This window comes from Cotesia glomerata, linkage group LG7, assembly GCF_020080835.1.
Source record: "Cotesia glomerata isolate CgM1 linkage group LG7, MPM_Cglom_v2.3, whole genome shotgun sequence".
NCBI lineage: Eukaryota > Metazoa > Arthropoda > Insecta > Hymenoptera > Braconidae > Cotesia > Cotesia glomerata.
This window is the reverse complement of record NC_058164.1, coordinates 13,849,004-13,866,099: the sequence shown is the minus strand read 5'-3', so window position 1 is coordinate 13,866,099 and position 17,096 is coordinate 13,849,004. Positions and strand designations below refer to the sequence as shown.

The 17,096-nt window shown below is 29.7% G+C and overlaps 4 protein-coding genes across 5 annotated transcripts; 3 read left to right on the top strand and 1 right to left on the bottom strand.

Annotated features, from left to right (window-relative positions):
- Positions 1-2,377: 2,377 nt before the first annotated feature.
- Positions 2,378-4,961, bottom strand: LOC123269271 (putative pre-mRNA-splicing factor ATP-dependent RNA helicase DHX16). Of its 2 annotated transcripts, XM_044734870.1 has the most exons (5): positions 4,471-4,961; positions 4,079-4,287; positions 3,787-3,958; positions 2,974-3,638; positions 2,378-2,762 (listed from the first exon to the last, which is right to left on the bottom strand). In XM_044734870.1, exons 1-4 carry the CDS (start codon positions 4,622-4,624, stop codon positions 3,262-3,264), a joined length of 912 nt encoding a protein of 303 aa, XP_044590805.1. In that variant the 5' UTR covers positions 4,625-4,961; the 3' UTR covers positions 2,378-2,762; positions 2,974-3,261. The 2 variants fall into 2 exon arrangements, with proteins under 2 accessions (XP_044590805.1, XP_044590804.1); XM_044734869.1 differs by having other exon boundaries at positions 4,079-4,961.
- Positions 4,962-6,108: 1,147 nt separating this feature from the next.
- LOC123269627 (myosin heavy chain kinase C-like) lies at positions 6,109-6,851 on the top strand. The gene is made up of 2 exons (XM_044735461.1): positions 6,109-6,429; positions 6,505-6,851. Exons 1-2 carry the CDS (start codon positions 6,249-6,251, stop codon positions 6,849-6,851), a joined length of 528 nt encoding a protein of 175 aa, XP_044591396.1. The 5' UTR covers positions 6,109-6,248.
- A 13-nt stretch (positions 6,852-6,864) lies between these two features.
- On the top strand, positions 6,865-8,501 carry LOC123269626. The gene is made up of 3 exons (XM_044735460.1): positions 6,865-6,955; positions 7,024-7,344; positions 7,414-8,501. Exons 1-3 carry the CDS (start codon positions 6,871-6,873, stop codon positions 8,499-8,501), a joined length of 1,494 nt encoding a protein of 497 aa, XP_044591395.1. The 5' UTR covers positions 6,865-6,870.
- Positions 8,502-13,623: 5,122 nt separating this feature from the next.
- On the top strand, positions 13,624-16,607 carry LOC123268851. Its single transcript, XM_044734250.1, has 2 exons — positions 13,624-13,791; positions 14,002-16,607. Exons 1-2 carry the CDS (start codon positions 13,702-13,704, stop codon positions 15,607-15,609), a joined length of 1,698 nt encoding a protein of 565 aa, XP_044590185.1. The 5' UTR covers positions 13,624-13,701; the 3' UTR covers positions 15,610-16,607.
- Positions 16,608-17,096: the final 489 nt, after the last annotated feature.

Sequence of the window (17,096 nt, the reverse complement as noted above, 5' to 3'; positions counted from 1 at the left end):
AATTATATAAAGTATTTGCCTAATCATATATAATTATATAAAGTATTTGCCTAATCATATATATTTATATATAACCACTTATATATAATTATACCTGAAAATTGGCCAGGTCTAATCATATATAATCATATAAAATTATATATGATTATATATAAGGTTTATATAATTATATATGGCCAATGATTATTTAATGAGACCTAATCATTGGCCTTATTTAATCAGTTATATATAATCATATGTATTCATGTATAATTGAATCAAATATTTGGAGTCAAATTTTGATGAAATCATACGTTTTGGAAGTTATTGTTGTCTTATAATTACAGTTGACTTATAATCTAATACAAATTAGAATCAACAATTTTTCCACTATGTCTTTTTATTCAATATCCATCAAATTTTTAAGAAAAATGACAATCTTATTTTAATAGAGCAACACAAAATATTCATAGACTTATTAAAAAATTACACGTAAATTTATATAATGATGATTACAAATCAACTTATCACCAAACGATGAATTTGTGATTAGAATATTATCAAATTGTAAGTACTTATAAACATAAATTATTTATTTTTTAAATAAATTATCGAGATATCCATCATATCTATAAATATATTTCATATCTATCTATAAAATTTTTTAATTTTAGTGTTACTTATTTTTAAATTTTTTAAATAATCGTACGCAAACTTACATAATAATTATTGCAATTGAATTTAGTCACCAAAGAATTTTTCATTTGAATATTATCAAACTTTAAGTACAAACAAGTATATATTATTTTATTTTTTTAATCCAATAAGGTATCGTAGTATTTATCAATATTATCTTATGCTTATGAGTATACTTCATACTTGATAAAATTTTTAAAAATAGAGGTACTGTGAACAAGTTCTTAACTCTAGTATTACTTAGTCTTAAACTTTTTAAATAGTTATACGCTAGCTACACAGTAAAAAATATTGTGTATTTGTGTCGAAAACGGTTTGTGTTAAAAATTGTAGTGTGTTAAAATAACACAAAGTTTGTATTACTTTATTTTGTAACATAAAAAATGTGTTATACACTCTTTATTAACACATTTTGTATGTTACTGTGGAATTAACGCAAAGTTTGTGTCAAAATCTCCATCAATATAACATTAACTTTGTGTTAACAGCGCGTCGGTTCTTTACTTTACGCAGCAACCGTTTTCACAAAGTGAGCGTCATCAATGGCATCTATTTTGTTCGTGTTTTGAGTGTTAATAATAAAGTTATTTATTCTAAAAATTAAAGATAAAGTGAGTTTATAATACGAACAAAAAAATTGATGTAATCAACGGTGAGTGATTATTTATTTATTATTGAAATTTCTGAATACTGTAGATAACCTTTCTTTCTTCAAAGATAACCTTAAAATTTGTTTTATAAAATTAAGTACTCTTAATAGTAGATATTGAAAAATATTCTCTGTAAAATTAATGATTATTATAAATTAATATTTCTGAATTTTTAACTGCCAGTTACTGATTTTTGTTTTATTAATTTTTTTTTTTTTTTATACCAAGTATGCAATACTAAAATTTATTTTGATGTAAGTTTTATTTTTTTTTAGGTAAGTGGGAATTCATCTAACATTCAAAAATTTGATGTAAATCAAAGTCAAAAAGTGACTGTCATGTTTATTCTGGAGTGGAAAAATACTAAAGTTTGAGCCAAACTAAATTTGCCTGCTACGTTTAACAACCTTGTTTTAAAAGATTAATCTTCATTATAACTAATTATTTCTTATAATCTAATGTTCTTATAATCTAATATGAAAATATAATAAATATTATTAAATAATAAAGACAATTATATTTTTTAATTTGCTGCTTTATTTCTAAAATCTATAAATTGTTTTTCGATTTAATTATTTAAAATTTTACCTACAATTATTTACATTCAATAACTGTTGATTTAATAAAATGTAAATAAAAAAAAAATTTTTTTTTTAATAAATATTATTGACTACAGTTGAGGAAATAAAAAAAATTTATTTTATAGGTATAAAACAGTTGATTAGAATAAATAAAATTATTTAACATTTATTTTGTGTTAAGATTGACACTCTAAAAGTGTAAGATTCTTTGCGCCCTCTTGTGGCGATATTTTAACATAATCTTTGTGTTAAAAAGGGGTTACACAAAGTTTGTGTCAAAATTTCAACACAAATTTCGTGTCAACCGTTTTTAACACACAAACTGTGTTGATTTTACACAATATTTTTTACTGTGTACTTTGATCAGTTATTTAATTCTAGTATTAATTATTTTTTAACTTTTTAAATACAATCATATGCAAATTTATAATAATTATTGCAGTTTAACTTATTTATCTGACAATTTTTAAATTAGCATATTTTTTAATATAATCAGTGGGTACGCACAAGCATATACTTTTTTGGTTTATATATTGTCTTAAATATCAATAGTAGCTATATCTTTAATTAATATTTGACATGACTTCTCAATGTCATTTATATACGGTCTGATATATAACACTTATTTAAATTTAAACCATAAAATAATAATAATAAAATAATGATCGAAATAAAATAAAAAAAAAAGATTTCAGTCTTCAAATAATTATTTAAGACTTAGCTTTCTTATTAGCAACATGAGCTCTTTTTAACTCTCCAATCTTTTGAGACATTACTGCAGCTAATTCTTCTTCAGTTTGCTCAATTCCTTTTTTACCTTTCCATCCTTTTATCTTAGCTAAAGCCATAGCAAAACCTGTAAATTGAAATAGTACTCAATAGATTGAAAATAAGTAAGAGAAAAAATGCAGACATTTAAACACTGTTTGTACGTAAAAATATAAATCAAAAGTTAAATTATGTATTAAAAATATTTATAATGATACTCTACACTAAAATACTGTAAGAATATAATTAGAAATTTTTACATATGTATTTCTATAGAAAAAAATGTTTTTTTTTCTTACCTATAATTTCATTCTTCGCTGCAGTATTGAATGCTCTTACTGGAGTTAGTTTTTCTTCTTGCGGATGTGCTCTAGAAGCTTGTCCAGTCAGCGTAGCATCTACGTAACCACTCGGCTTTAAAACTCCGGTGATTAATCTCCGAATGAAGTGGGAAGCTTGGGTGCATTGTCTACTGCATTCTTTGTACTCTTTTTCTTTACAATAGATTCTGTCCATTAGTTTATACATCTGTCATAAAAAAAAATAATTAGAATTTAAAACAGAAAATATCACAATAAAATTATTCCTCAATGTAATATGAGAATAATACAGCATAATATCAAAAAATATACCTTTTCACCAGACCAATCTTTACCGTAAAGATCAGGGTCGTTGTAATCATCTACAATACCCTCTATACCTGCATTATTGGAATCTAAATTTTCGAAAGATTTAGAAACTGAAGGATTATTTTCTTTATCAGTATCATCTACGCGTGACATCTCCGAGTTCACAGTATGACTCTTTTCGGTTTCACTGCCTTCTGATTCAATTAAAGAGACATTTACTGATTTATCAACATCAGAGTCACTTTCTGTGGCAGAATTGTTTTCGTTATTGCTTTTATTATTTTTTCTGGGTTTAACGGTGTGAGGAGTAGGTGCAATCTCATCATACAGTGATCCTGTTGTTATTAAATAGTAAAAAATTATTAATATTTATTTTCTACATAATAGAAATGCTAAAAATAATTTTTTTAATTTTCAAGATTGTTTGAAATTATAATGAAAATTGAAAAAAAAAAGTTTTTGATTATAAATAAAATATCATACCCGCCGATTTTTTCATATTTCCTTCCAATTCTGCTAATCGTTGCTTCAACTCATCTTTTGTTGGACTAATTTTTTTGCTTTTAGACTTATCTGTCTTCTTTTTGGCAATGTCTTTTTCAATAAGCAATTGTGTCATTTTGTCACTTTGATTTTTATTGTCATCTTTACGGGTCTATAAAATTTTATAGTTATATTATACTATAGTGATTTGGTAAATTATACATTTCGTTTCATCTAATATTTAATATTTAATAACAATACGTTAATTATTTTAGAAAACACTAAAACATACCAGTTTTGAAACTTGAACTTCTTTAGGTGGCTTCACAAATTCTAAGTTTTCAAAAGAGTTAGAATTATACTTAGCATTTGGTTTTCTAGATCTTTTCGAAGAAATGTGAGATTCACTTGTAGTTTCTGGGGAAGTGCTTGGAGTTCGTGGTCTTTTTTTCATATCCTTTTTTACTTGTTCAAACTTTTGATTTATTTTTTTTATATTATCTAGAAAATTTACATTTAAATATATTAGTTTGTTGAAACTCTGATCAATAGAATTAGATTTTTGTACAGAACACGTCAAGCACATATATATATATCGTTTATTAATCTCGTATATATTTACATGGAAACGACGAAATAAACACAGCAATAATGTACTTGTATATAAATTCATTTTTGACTTACCAGATTCCATTACTACTTCACCAAATTCTTCGTTTCCATACCATAGGAATTTAACCGTTTCACCTTCTTTTGGCGGGCTATCTTTATTAAAGATAACCTCACTCTCATCAATTTTACAAAAAGAATTATCTCTTGAGCACTTTAGAATAAACATTGTATGGGTTTATTGTTATAAACTTCTTTTTATTATCAGGTTTTTGAAATTTTATCCTAGTCAGTTATTGAATATTTTAAAGCAATATCTTTTTAACGATGAAACACAGAAGCCGGCACGCGCTATTAAAATGGCGACGACTTGGTGATTTGTGTATGAAAGTGTGTGTAGAGTTATAAATATGTGTAATATCGTTCCGCTACTAGAGGCGCCATGGCGCTCTGATGATAAATGATAAATGTGTATACTCACATCCACACATTTTAGTATACGTATGTTGTGTACGTTTACACTTACCCGGGTTATATGTGCTCATAAACATTTTATATAAGTAATTAATTTTATACAGGTAATTAATTAACTGCCTATAATACTAAAGTTAGCCGATGTTTCTAATTTTTTTATTTTTTTTTTATTTATTAAATTGGAACAAAAAAATATTTTTTAAAAGTTGCATTTAAAATTTTTCAAGTTTTTTACAAATGGATTTTTTTTCTTATTATTTTTTTTTAATAATTTTTTCAATAAAAAAAATTATAAAAATTTTTAGATGCCGGCTAACTTGATTTTCATTAACTGCCTTATTTATTGATTGGATGATAATAAAAATCTTGCCTGTTTTTATAAATTCATCAGTATGTGTATATTATATTTGGGGTATTCCATGCCAAATCGACCACTTTTGACCCCGACCCTTTTCGATTTGGCCGAAAGTTTTCCATCCTTTTCTACCCTATAAAAAACGGTTCTCAGAATTTTTTTGAATTTTTTTACCTAACTCCAAAAAAGTTATGAATTTTTCAAAAAAATGGCTTTTTTATTTTCAAATAGCCATAACTTTTTCAAAACTAAACATTTAGGTACCTTTTTTTTTTTTAAATTTTTGTTTTTAGATGTACTTTCCGATAAAAAATATTAAAAAATTTTTGTAAGTCAATACATATGGAATTTTTCAGTTTTTTGACAAAAATCAATGATTTTTCGAAGTTCGACATTTTTTTTTTTTTAATTTTCTTTTTCTAAAATAAACTTTAATCAATTCCACAGTTATGCTTGAGAACCCAGATTGGGCCGATTTCTCTTTCTATTTTTTTTATTCAATTGAAAAAAAATTGTTAAATTTTCAAAAATGGAAAAAAAATTTTTTTTCATAAATTTTATTTATATAATGAGATAAATACAATTCAACGATTTCACGGCATTATATTCACAATTTAGAGGCTTCATCGATGACTGTAATTAGTAAGATTCAAATTTTAATATATCAATTAGATCGATAAACTAGGGATAACAATTATCGACTTACCTATAGCCAGTAAACTAGATGCTATAAGCTAGTATGTTTTGATTAAAAGTGCGGCTTTTTCATTTTGAGATCTAAAACATAACCTATAAATCTTTTGTGCAATCTAGTGTTTTATAAAAGATTGTCATTACATTTGATGTATAAATAAATAATTTCTCTAGTTTATAAGCGCTTTTAATTTGTCTTTATGGCGTCAAAAAAGGTATTTGATCGGTGTTGTAATCCTTTTGAGTTGGAATCTCATTTTAAAAAAATTGGTTTACGTCCGGCGACTGATATTATGAAAGTAACGTTAGGATTAGATGATAATTATTTATTATGCAGTTCATGTCGAAAAAAGCTTCAGAGTTAGTGAAGCAACAAACAAATGCTCGTAATGATCCTAGTGCTGATGTAAGTGACCGTGAAGACAACTATAGTGACAATAATGACAACAATGATCAGGCTGATAATGATAGTAATACAACTGCCACGGATCTCCCATTATCCTTATCATTCCGTAAGTTTTTTTAATTATTTATACGTTACTTGAATACATTTCTAGTAGCTATATGTTTCACTATTATTTTTTAAGGTTCCATGTCATTTGATAGCGAACCCAAAGCATCACAATCAAGCTCAGGATCCCAAGTTAGCGCTGCAACTCAATTACCCGTAATAAACCATGCATTAGAATTGTTAAATCAATCACCGATTCCATCGAAGAAATTGAATGATAATCAATTTTTGAACAATAAAATAAATCGGGTATCCGACAGCTTGAAAAAAGTTTTGCTTTCTTCTTCAGATGAAGAATCGATTGATGACGATGGTGAAAATTTTCGCTCTCTAATTAAAATGTTGTATGATAAATTCAACGATAAAGAAACTGATGTCTTTGAAAATACAAATTTTAACATTATTACCTGTAAAATGGAGTGAGAGACGGATTTGTGAAACTATGAATACATCAAGACATTTGTCAAGAGTAGCAAAAAATTTGGTTGAAGAAACGGGTTTACTTTCTACACCTGAATCGAAATTAGGTATGGGTAGCATAAAATCGATGTTTTAAATACACTTGAAAACTAAATTACTCAACATTTTTGTATAGGGAGGACAATTACTGATCAGGTAAAATTAAAAGTTGAAAATTTTTACAACGATGATGAGTATAGTGCTCAAATGCCCGGTATGAAAGACTTTGTATCAATTCGAAGTGATGATGGTAATCGGATACACGTCCAAAAAAGACTTATCCTGTCTAACTTAAAAGAATTATACCAATGTTTCTGTGAAATAAATCCTGCTGAGAGAATTGGATTTTCAAAATTCGCTTCTTTGCGACCAAAACATTGTGTGTTAGCAGGGGCAAGTGGAACACACACCATCTGCGTGTGTACGATTCATCAAAACGTGAAGTTAATGATGCTTGGTAATTATCAAATTAATTAATAATTATAAATGCGTGAATTTTAAGTTTACTAAATTACTGTTATTTTAGGTGCAAATATTTATTCTTTGACAAGGAACACAGAAAAGCCCATTAAACACTACAGCGATTACTTGAGCATGATTATATGTGAAAATCCATCTTTTCAGTGTTATTTAGGTGGATGTAAAAACTGTCCTGGGGTCGATGAGTTGAGTAAAATTTTACTAAAATGTTTTGAGGACCGGGAAATCGAGAATATTACATATAAATATTGGATATCAAAACCGAGAAGTAGTTTAGAAACTATTATTAAGCCTACAGAAGAATTTGTGGAAAAATTTTGTAGTGAGTTAGAAATTCTTCTACCTCATTCGTTCATTGCTAAGGAGCAAGCCCAATTCTTGAAGACATTGAAAGAAACATTGAAACCAAACGAATACGTTATTATTTGTGATTTTGCAGAAAATTATGCCTTCGTAGTACAAAATGCGGCAGCTGGTTTTCACTGGAATAATAATCAGGCAACAGTTTTTCCAGTCGTTATTTATTATAAAGTAAATAACAAACTTGAACACAAAAGTTTAGTAATTATCTCAGATTCTAACAAACATGATGCCGTTGCTGTTCATGTTTTCATCGAAATAATAACTGATTACGTGAAAAGTCTTCCTGAACGTTGTAACAAGATTTATTATTTTTCTGATGGAGCTCCTCAACAATTTAAAAACTTTAAAAACTTTGTAAATTTATATTACCACGAAGATGATTTTGATATTCCTGCTGAATGGCATTTTTTTGCGACTGCCCATGGGAAAGGTCCGTGTGATGGAATCGGTGGTATTCTCAAACGACTTGCAGCGAGAGCAAGTCTCCAACTCGCGGTAGACAAACAAATAACGACACCAGAAGAACATTTTGAATGGGCTTCTGCACCGGATAACTTGCCGAATATTATAGTGAAGTTTTCCCCAGAAGAAGATTATGACACAGCAGTAAATGATTTAAATGATCGATTTTTGAAAACGAAACCGATTACAGGAACTCAACAACTACATTGTATAATTCCGGACAAAAATGGTTGTTTACTAGTTAAAACGTCTTCGAATTCGAATGAACACAGAATTTGTAAAATATTTAAACGACAGAGAGAAAAGTAATTAATTTTAGCTGCATCAATTATTGATCTTACTAATTACAGTCATCGATGAAGCCTCTAAATTGTGAATGTAATGCCGTAAAATCGTTGAATTGTATTTATCTCATTATATAAATAAAATTTATGAAAAAAAATTTTTTTTCCATTTTTGAAAATTTAACAATTTTTTTTCAATTGAATAAAAAAAAATAGAAAGAGAAATCGGCCCAATCTGGGTTCTACAGGGATAACTGTGGAATTGATTAAAGTTTATTTTAGAAAAAAAAAATTAAAAAAAAAAAATGTCGAACTTCGAAAAATCATTGATTTTTGTCAAAAAACTGAAAAATTCCATATGTATTGACTTACAAAAATTTTTTAATATCACCGGCACACAAAAAAAAAAAAGTTGTCTGTACTTGGGACGCGCCACATATATTCCCATGTAATTTGACCCGCTGAACCCGAATTTGAGGTCCGTTTGGCCCCTACACCCTAGGATTTTGAGAAAACTGTAAAAAACCGAAAAAAAACGGGAAAATTGGGGGTTTTGGTGATTGAAAAATTTTTTAGATTCTAACTATGCATGATTTTCATGTATTTCGATCTGCTTTATACTTATCTGAAGTGTACTCAGACCAGCAGCCATTAAAAGTCTAAGTAAATCCCGAAAACCCATGAAAATTGCGAAAAAACAAAAAATTCCCAATATTGTGATAAAAAAATGTATTGAGCTAAATATATGATGATTTTCATGTAGGTTTATCGACGACATATAAATCTCCAACTTTTATAACTCAGACGTCTCGAAAACATCAAACAAATGTGCAAAAACCCCGAAAATTGGAAAAATCAAATGTAATATAATAAAAATCGAGTTATTATTCAAAATAAATAAAAAATCATATCATTCGATCTGTGGTGCATAAAAAAAAGTATTTCGTCCTAAGACTTAAAAAATTAATTTTTTCGGAAAATATCATCAAAACCCTTTTGGATTTGAATTTTAATTCGTTCTCCGCTTATATCTCACCCTTTTATCTTCAAACGTCCTGCATAAAGGGTTTCTCTTTCGTTTCCTCTCTTCTTCGGGTAAATCTCTCTTCAGAGTCCAACAATGATCTGCCATCATATTTACATCCCACGTTCCTTGATATCGTTTTTCCATCACACTAATGTCTTGATGGAATCTCTCACCTTGCTCTTCACTAAAATCACCAAGATTTTCAGGAAAGTGTGAAAGATGAGAATGTAAATAGTGCAATTTTGTATTCATTAAGCAACCCAAAGTATTATAGTTGTATAACAACTCGTCAACTAAAGTTGCGTAGTTATCACTTTTCGTATTCCCTAAAAATTGCTGTGATACTTCCTTAAAACTTCCCCAAGCTGCTCTCTCAATCTCGTTCATCTCATATTCAAGATTAGCATCCTGGAATAGAGTCCGAATTTGGGGTCCATCAAAAATTCCTTCTTTTAATTTAGCGTCACTTATAGCTGGAAATTTTTCGCCCAAGTACTTAAAACAGTTTCCATCTTTATCCAGAGCTTTGACAAATTGCTTCATAAGGCCAAGCTTGATATGAAGTGGGGGCAGCAAGTACTTGGAAGGATCAATTAGAGATTGTCGCGTAACATTGTGAGAACCAGGATTCAAATTTGTTCTTGTTGGCCATTCTTTTTGAATGTAATGATTCTTTTCGGTCTCGGCTATCCCACAAACATAAGAAGCAGGGGTACTTTGTGAACCCTGATTGTTGGCCTAGCAATATTGTTGCAATTTTCAGATCACCACAAACCTTCCATTGATGTTCTGAATAGTTTATTTTATCTAATACAACCTGTAAATTGTCATAAGTCTCCTTTAGTTTAGTCGAATGAGCTACTGGAATCGGTACCAATAAGTTTCCATTATGAAGAAGCACAGCTTTAAGACTTCGCCTAGAGGAGTCAATAAAAAGCCTCCATTCTTCGTCTTTGTAAGTGTTTGGCTTCAACTCATCGATCAGTCCTTTTACATCTGAACAGTACACAAATGAATTTTCGCTGTCTTTTGTAAAAATACTTCCGGAACTCTTTTTCCCTATCACGATAAAAATAAGCTGTTGTATTTTTAGCTAATAAATTTTTTTCCTTAAAGCTGAGGCTAAATGTTCAGCTTTTACCTTAGATAGTCCTAAGTCTCGTACAAGGTCATTCAATTCAAGTTGATCGAAGACTTCAGGGTCTTTACTTCTAGGAACACCACTCGGGATGTATTCTTCATCCTCAGAATGGATCTCTTCGGGTTCAGGATCGATTTCTTCAAAGTTATCTTCAACTTCCATCTCTTCATGTTCATTCACTGGTTCAGGAGCTGCAGGTTCTTCGACATTCAAAACTTTTTCTGCTGGCACAACTGATGTTACGTTGGCATATTGAATTTTATGTTTGGTTGTCGAAGAAAAACCTGAAACTTCCGTCGTGCAAAAATAGCAGTTTTTTTGACTCGTTGGTGCAGACCAAATCACAGGTTTTGAAAATTTCAAGCACTGTTTACTTTTCGTCTGCTCCCAACGAGTAAGCATCGTGTGACACCGATTGCAAAGTGAATGTGGTACCCAAGTTGCTTCCCAGTTCGTAATCTGGATACCGAAGCAGGTTTCGTAGACATTTTTCAATTTGTTTGAAAAAGATCTACGACTTTTCGTTACTTCAAATTCTCCACATATGTAACAGAAGCAATTGGAGTTTTTGTTACATATGTGAGAGACACTTCTTGTCATATTAAACGCTTCAGAAGCCAAGTCACCCACTAATGAAGAGCTGCAGTCACTTGATGACGACGCCTGCGAGCCTGCTTTCTCACTCTGACCAGACGCCGATACTGGGATTCCGGGTCCCTGCATCGTAAAACACTTATTACTTGTGCCTGCCATGACGGCATTCAAGCCGTTAACCCAGGGACTATGCCAGACGGTCCTGTTGCCCGCCGTCACCACGTGGAGGTGCCCTGGTTACAGGCACAAGCATTTAAGCAAGAAATCGATTCTGAGCCCAAAAGTTCCTAGAAGTGAAAACCCTGAAACATCAGCTTAAAGAAAAAAATTTATTAACTAAAAATACAACAGCTTATTTTTATCGTGATAGGGAAAAAAAAAATCTGATAACATTTTTAAAACGGCGAAAAATTCATTAGTGGACTGTTCAGATGTAAGAAGTTTGATTGATGAGTTAAAGCCGAACACTTTCAGGACGAGGAGTGAAAGTTTTTCATTGCTTTGTCTAAGCGAAGTCTCAAAGCACCGACTCCAGTAGCTCATTTTGACCAAAAATCATTGAAAAGTTTGTGGTGATCTGAAAATTGCTACACTAGTTAAGCCAACAATCTGGTTCACAATATATCCCTTCTTGTATGTTTGTAGGATAGTCACGATCGGAAAATTCCCTACAGTAGAAAAGAACGGCCAACAAGAAAGAATTTGAATCATGGTTCTCACAACGTTATGCGAGAATCTCTCATTAATCCTTACAAGTACTTGCTGCCACCACTTTATATCAAGCTTGACCTTATGAAGCATTTTGTCAAAGCTCTCGATAAAAATGGCAACTGTGTTAAGTACTTGGACGAAAAATTTCCAGCTATAAGTGACAATAAATTGAAAGAAGGAATTTTTTATGTACCCCAAATTCGGACTCAATTCCAGGATGCTAATCTTGAGTATGAGATGCACAAGATTGAGAGAGCAGCTTGGGGAAGTTTTAAGGAAGTATCTCGAAATTTTTTAGGGAATGTGAATACAAAATTGCACTATTTACAATCTCATCTTTCCACCTAGCCTGAAAATCTTGGTAATTTCAGTGAAGAAAGAGAAGAAACATTCCATCAAAACATGAGTGGATGTCAATATGATGGTAGATCATTGTTGGACTCTGAAGAGAGATTTACCCGAAGAAGAGAGGAAACGAAAGAGAAACCCTTTATGCAGGACGTTTGAAGATAAAAGGGTGAGATATAAGCGGAGAACGAATTAAAATTCAAATCCAAAGGGTTTTGATGATATTTTCCGAAAAAATTAATTTTTTAAGTCTTAAGACGAAATACTTTTTATGCACCACAGATCGAATGATATGATTTTTTTTATTTATTTTGAATAATAACTCGATTTTTATTATATTACATTTGATTTTTTTCCAATTTTCGGGTTTTTTGCACATTTGTTTGATGTTTTCGAGACGTCTGAGTTATAAAAGTTGGAGATTTATATGTCGTCGATAAACCTACATGAAAATCATCATATATTTAGCTCAATACATTTTTTTTATCACAATATTGGGAATTTTTGTTTTTTTCGCAATTTTCATGGGTTTTTCGGGATTTACTTAGACTTTTAATGGCTGCTGGTCTGAGTACACTTCAGATAAGTATAAAGCAGATCGAAATACATGAAAATCATGCATAGTTAGAATCTAAAAAAATTTTTCAATCACCAAAACCCCCAATTTTCCCGTTTTTTTTCGGTTTTTTACAGTTTTCTCAAAATCCTAGGGTGTAGGGGCCAAACGGACCTCAAATTCGGGTTCAGCGGGTCAAATTACATGGGAATATATGTGGCGCGTCCCAAGTACAGACAACTTTTTTTTTTTTTGTGTGCCGGTGTATTTTTTATCGGAAAGTACATCTAAAAACAAAAATTTTAAAAAAAAAAAGGTACCTAAATGTTTAGTTTTGAAAAAGTTATGGCTATTTGAAAATAAAAAAGCCATTTTTTTGAAAAATTCATAACTTTTTTGGAGTTAGGTAAAAAAATTCAAAAAAATTCTGAGAACCGTTTTTTATAGGGTAGAAAAGGATGGAAAACTTTCGGCCAAATCGAAAAGGGTCGGGGTCAAAAGTGGTCGATTTGGCATGGAATACCCCATTTATATTATTTTGGTTATAGGTTAATCTAGTAAAATTTTGCTCAAAGCTTTAAAGATTTATTAAACGTTAGTTTTAAATAATAACTGTATTAGATGGCTTTTTTACAGTCCAATCACTTCTAATTATGTTATTAAGTTGCAAAAGAAATATTTTTCAACAAATTAATAACCTTTAAGTTATAATATACTAATAATTATTAGTAATAAAATATTTGCTGAGTGATTTTTTCTGCTTTTTTTTTCTAGACACAAAACGGGTGGAAAATTGTTTACTTAATTCTTATTATTTATTTCAATAAACTCCATTCAACGGTAATAATATGGTTTCTGATGAAGATAAAAATTCTCCTCAATCATCACCAATTCCTAAGAAGAAGTATAAGCAATACACATCAGATTCGACAGTTCTGGTAAATATTTTATAAATAATTTTTAATGTTGATTACAAGTAAATTATGAAAAAGAATTCATCCAAAAAATTTCACTTGTACTAATAGAGACTTTCTTCATGTCTAATATTTCAAATAATTTCAAGTATTATAATTTTTTTATTAACATAATTTTACAAATTGTACAAGTGTAGATAATTCGATGTTCACTCTATTTTATTTTATTTTTAGATTCCATTGAGGACACTTAATCGATGGCGGGCCAATGGTTTTTTCTCGGATGATGAGAATACAGCTGAAAATCAACGTGGAGCATCATGTATTCTCGAAGAGAATTGTGTTACAAATAATAATAGCGCAATGGATGATTCAAATATTTTACTAAGCGATGTATCAGATATTGATAGTGTTTCAAGTATGAGCACCAATGAAGACGAAGATAAAAATGAGGATTTAGATAAAGATCATTGCAGTGAAAGTCGGGAATCAGATAGCGACTACAATGATGAAGTTATGAATAATAATGGTGAATACGAGGATGATGATGATGATGTCGAATTTAATTATAATATTTTGAACGAAAGAGAAGAAATAATAAATGCCGATAGAGTTGAAAGAAATATGCTGTTGCCTAACAATACACTGGCCGTAGATGAATTTGTATTAGATTTACTAAATTTACACATTAAGCATAACATTACTAAATCTGCATTAAAAGATGTATTAAAAATTCAGCTCAAACATTTGCCAGATGATAATGAAATGCCAAAATCACTATTTAAACTCTTTCAATATGCAAAAGATATTGCTCCTCCTTGTAAATTTATTAGAAATTATTACTGTAAAAAATGTTTATTCAAAGTTGAGGTTGCAATTTCAGGCAAAAAGGAAGTAAAAAAATGTTCTCTGTGCAAGACAGATCAATCTTCAGATATTGGATTTTTCCATGAATTTGAAGTTTCAGATCAAATAAGATTTCTTTTTGAACAAAATAATCTAGCTGACAAATTGAAACGTACTCGAGCACCTACTGGAAATATTTCAGACATAACTGATGGGACGGAATATATTAGAGTAAATACGAGGGATAATATAGGTCCATATGATTTGACACTCATACTAAACACTGATGGTTTATCTCTCGTCAAGAGCGCAAAAAGCCACTGTTGGCCACTTATGTTTACAATTGCCGAGTTACCTGAAAATATAAGAGACAAATTCATAATCGTAATAGGATTGTGGTATGATGACAAATGTAAACCATCAATGAATCTTTTTCTCAAGCCGATTTTTGATAAACTCAAACAATGCTTTGTTGACGGTATTGACTGGATTAATCCAAGAACTGGACAAGTGACAAATTCAAAAATTGTAACTCCGTTAATTATAGCGGATGCACCAGCAAGAGCCCAAATACAAAATATTATGTCTTCTAATGGCCGTTACGGATGCAATATTTGCGAAATTCGGACGGTGAAAAGTAAACGCATTGCTGGCACGAAAACTTCACGTATTTTTCCATACAAAATTGATTGTAAATTAAGAATTGGAAAGAGAATGGAAGCTCAAGCGAAAATACTATTAAAAAAAAATGATACAACTCAAATTCGTGGGGTAAAAGGATATTCTGCTGTATCTTGTCTTGCTCTAATTGATCTTGGAACATGCGTTCTACCCGAATTCATGCATTCAGTCTTACTTGGTGTCGTTAAACAAATAATTGGTCTTTGGTTTGGAAAAAAAGCGCTTTGGAGTTTAAAAGATAAAAGTGATGAAATTGACGCTTTTATGCTAAAGATACGACCACCGCAATCATTATCAAGATTACCCAGAAAATGATCAGAGTATAATCTATTCAAAGCATCTGAATTTTACAATTTTTTGTTATTTTACTCCATTCCATTGCTTATTTCCTATTTGCCAGCGAAATATTTTCAACATTGGTTATTGTTGGTAAAGGCAATTTTCAATTTAACTAAGTCTACAATAACACAAGCTGATCTCGTAGAAGCGGATAACTTACTGAAAACGTTTGTATCAGAAGTTGAAAAGTTGTATGGTGATCGACAATTAAGTTACAATGTACATCAGCTTCTTCATTTAGTACTATGTGTAAAAAGATGGGGACCTTTACAGGGGACTTCGGCATTTCCATTTGAAAATTATAATGGTTACATAGCGAAATGTGTGCGTGGTAGCAAACATTTCGGCCAAGAAATTGTAAACAATTTGCAAATATTACAAGGTGCAAAACTTATTGAGAACCGCATTGAAGAACAGTTAGGAAATAATACTATCGATAAATCAAGAGCAGATTATGATTTTTTAGGAAAGATAATTACAAATGTGACATTAAATGCCATTGAGCTCGATTTATTGATATCTAACGATATTGATTTAGAAGATGTATCTATCTACGCACGTGTTAAAATAAATAATGAGATCTATACATCAGAGATTTATAAAATGACGAAAACAAATAGTCACACTGTACAGATAGATCTTGGTGAATCTGCTATCAATGGATCAATTAGGTACATGTTTAAATTTCAAGAGAATTTATATTTCATCGTAAATCGGTTCACTGTTGAACATACCAAAGTCTTCTATCACATAAAAACCAAAAGTATTATTGAACACGTTATTCCTATAACAAAAAATAATGATACAGTGCTGATCAAGTATTCTGATGTTAAAAAAGTGACACAGCTTATAAGAGTCGAAAATTGTGTATGCAAAAAACCAAATACTTTGAAAACTGTGTGGTAAAAATGACATTAACAAAGTATACTTTATTAAAATACTAATAAATATATCATGTAAAATTTAGGAAATATTACACATAATTTATAATAAATGTATTACTTCGATATATGTAAGCAAAATGTATTATTAATTTAGTATTGATTTATAAATAATAATAATGGCAAAATAAAATAAAATATAATTTAGCTCTTCATCTGTAATAATTAATAAAAAAATTCAGATACTTATATTTATGTTAAAATCACTAAAGAACATAAAATCAACAATTATTAATATAATTATAATTTACATTTGATTAGATATAATTATGTACATAGCTTTACGTTTAATTATATATATATGGTCCTATATAAATTAGATCTGATTAGATATAATCATTTATAGATTTATATATAATCATGTATGGACCTAGATAACTCTGGTCTGATCAAATTTAATTATACATAGATTTATATATAATCATATATAGCTCTAGATAATTCAGGTCTAATCAGATCTAATTATATATAGATTTATATATAATCATATATAGCTCTAGATAATTCAGGTCTAATCAGATC

Coding starts and splice junctions, on each gene's coding strand:
- LOC123268851 (XM_044734250.1), top strand. CDS start 13,702: ATGGTTTCTGATGAAGATAAAAATTCTCCTCAATCATCACCAATTCCT. Junction 13,792..14,001: donor CATCAGATTCGACAGTTCTG/GTAAATATTTTA, acceptor TTTTATTTTTAG/ATTCCATTGAGGACACTTAA.
- LOC123269271 (XM_044734869.1), bottom strand. CDS start 4,624: ATGTTTATTCTAAAGTGCTCAAGAGATAATTCTTTTTGTAAAATTGAT. Junction 3,959..4,078: donor AAGTTCAAGTTTCAAAACTG/GTATGTTTTAGT, acceptor AAAATTTTATAG/ACCCGTAAAGATGACAATAA. Junction 3,639..3,786: donor AAATATGAAAAAATCGGCGG/GTATGATATTTT, acceptor TAATAACAACAG/GATCACTGTATGATGAGATT.
- LOC123269626 (XM_044735460.1), top strand. CDS start 6,871: ATGAATACATCAAGACATTTGTCAAGAGTAGCAAAAAATTTGGTTGAA. Junction 6,956..7,023: donor TACACCTGAATCGAAATTAG/GTATGGGTAGCA, acceptor ATTTTTGTATAG/GGAGGACAATTACTGATCAG. Junction 7,345..7,413: donor CGTGAAGTTAATGATGCTTG/GTAATTATCAAA, acceptor CTGTTATTTTAG/GTGCAAATATTTATTCTTTG.
- LOC123269627 (XM_044735461.1), top strand. CDS start 6,249: ATGCAGTTCATGTCGAAAAAAGCTTCAGAGTTAGTGAAGCAACAAACA. Junction 6,430..6,504: donor CCCATTATCCTTATCATTCC/GTAAGTTTTTTT, acceptor TTATTTTTTAAG/GTTCCATGTCATTTGATAGC.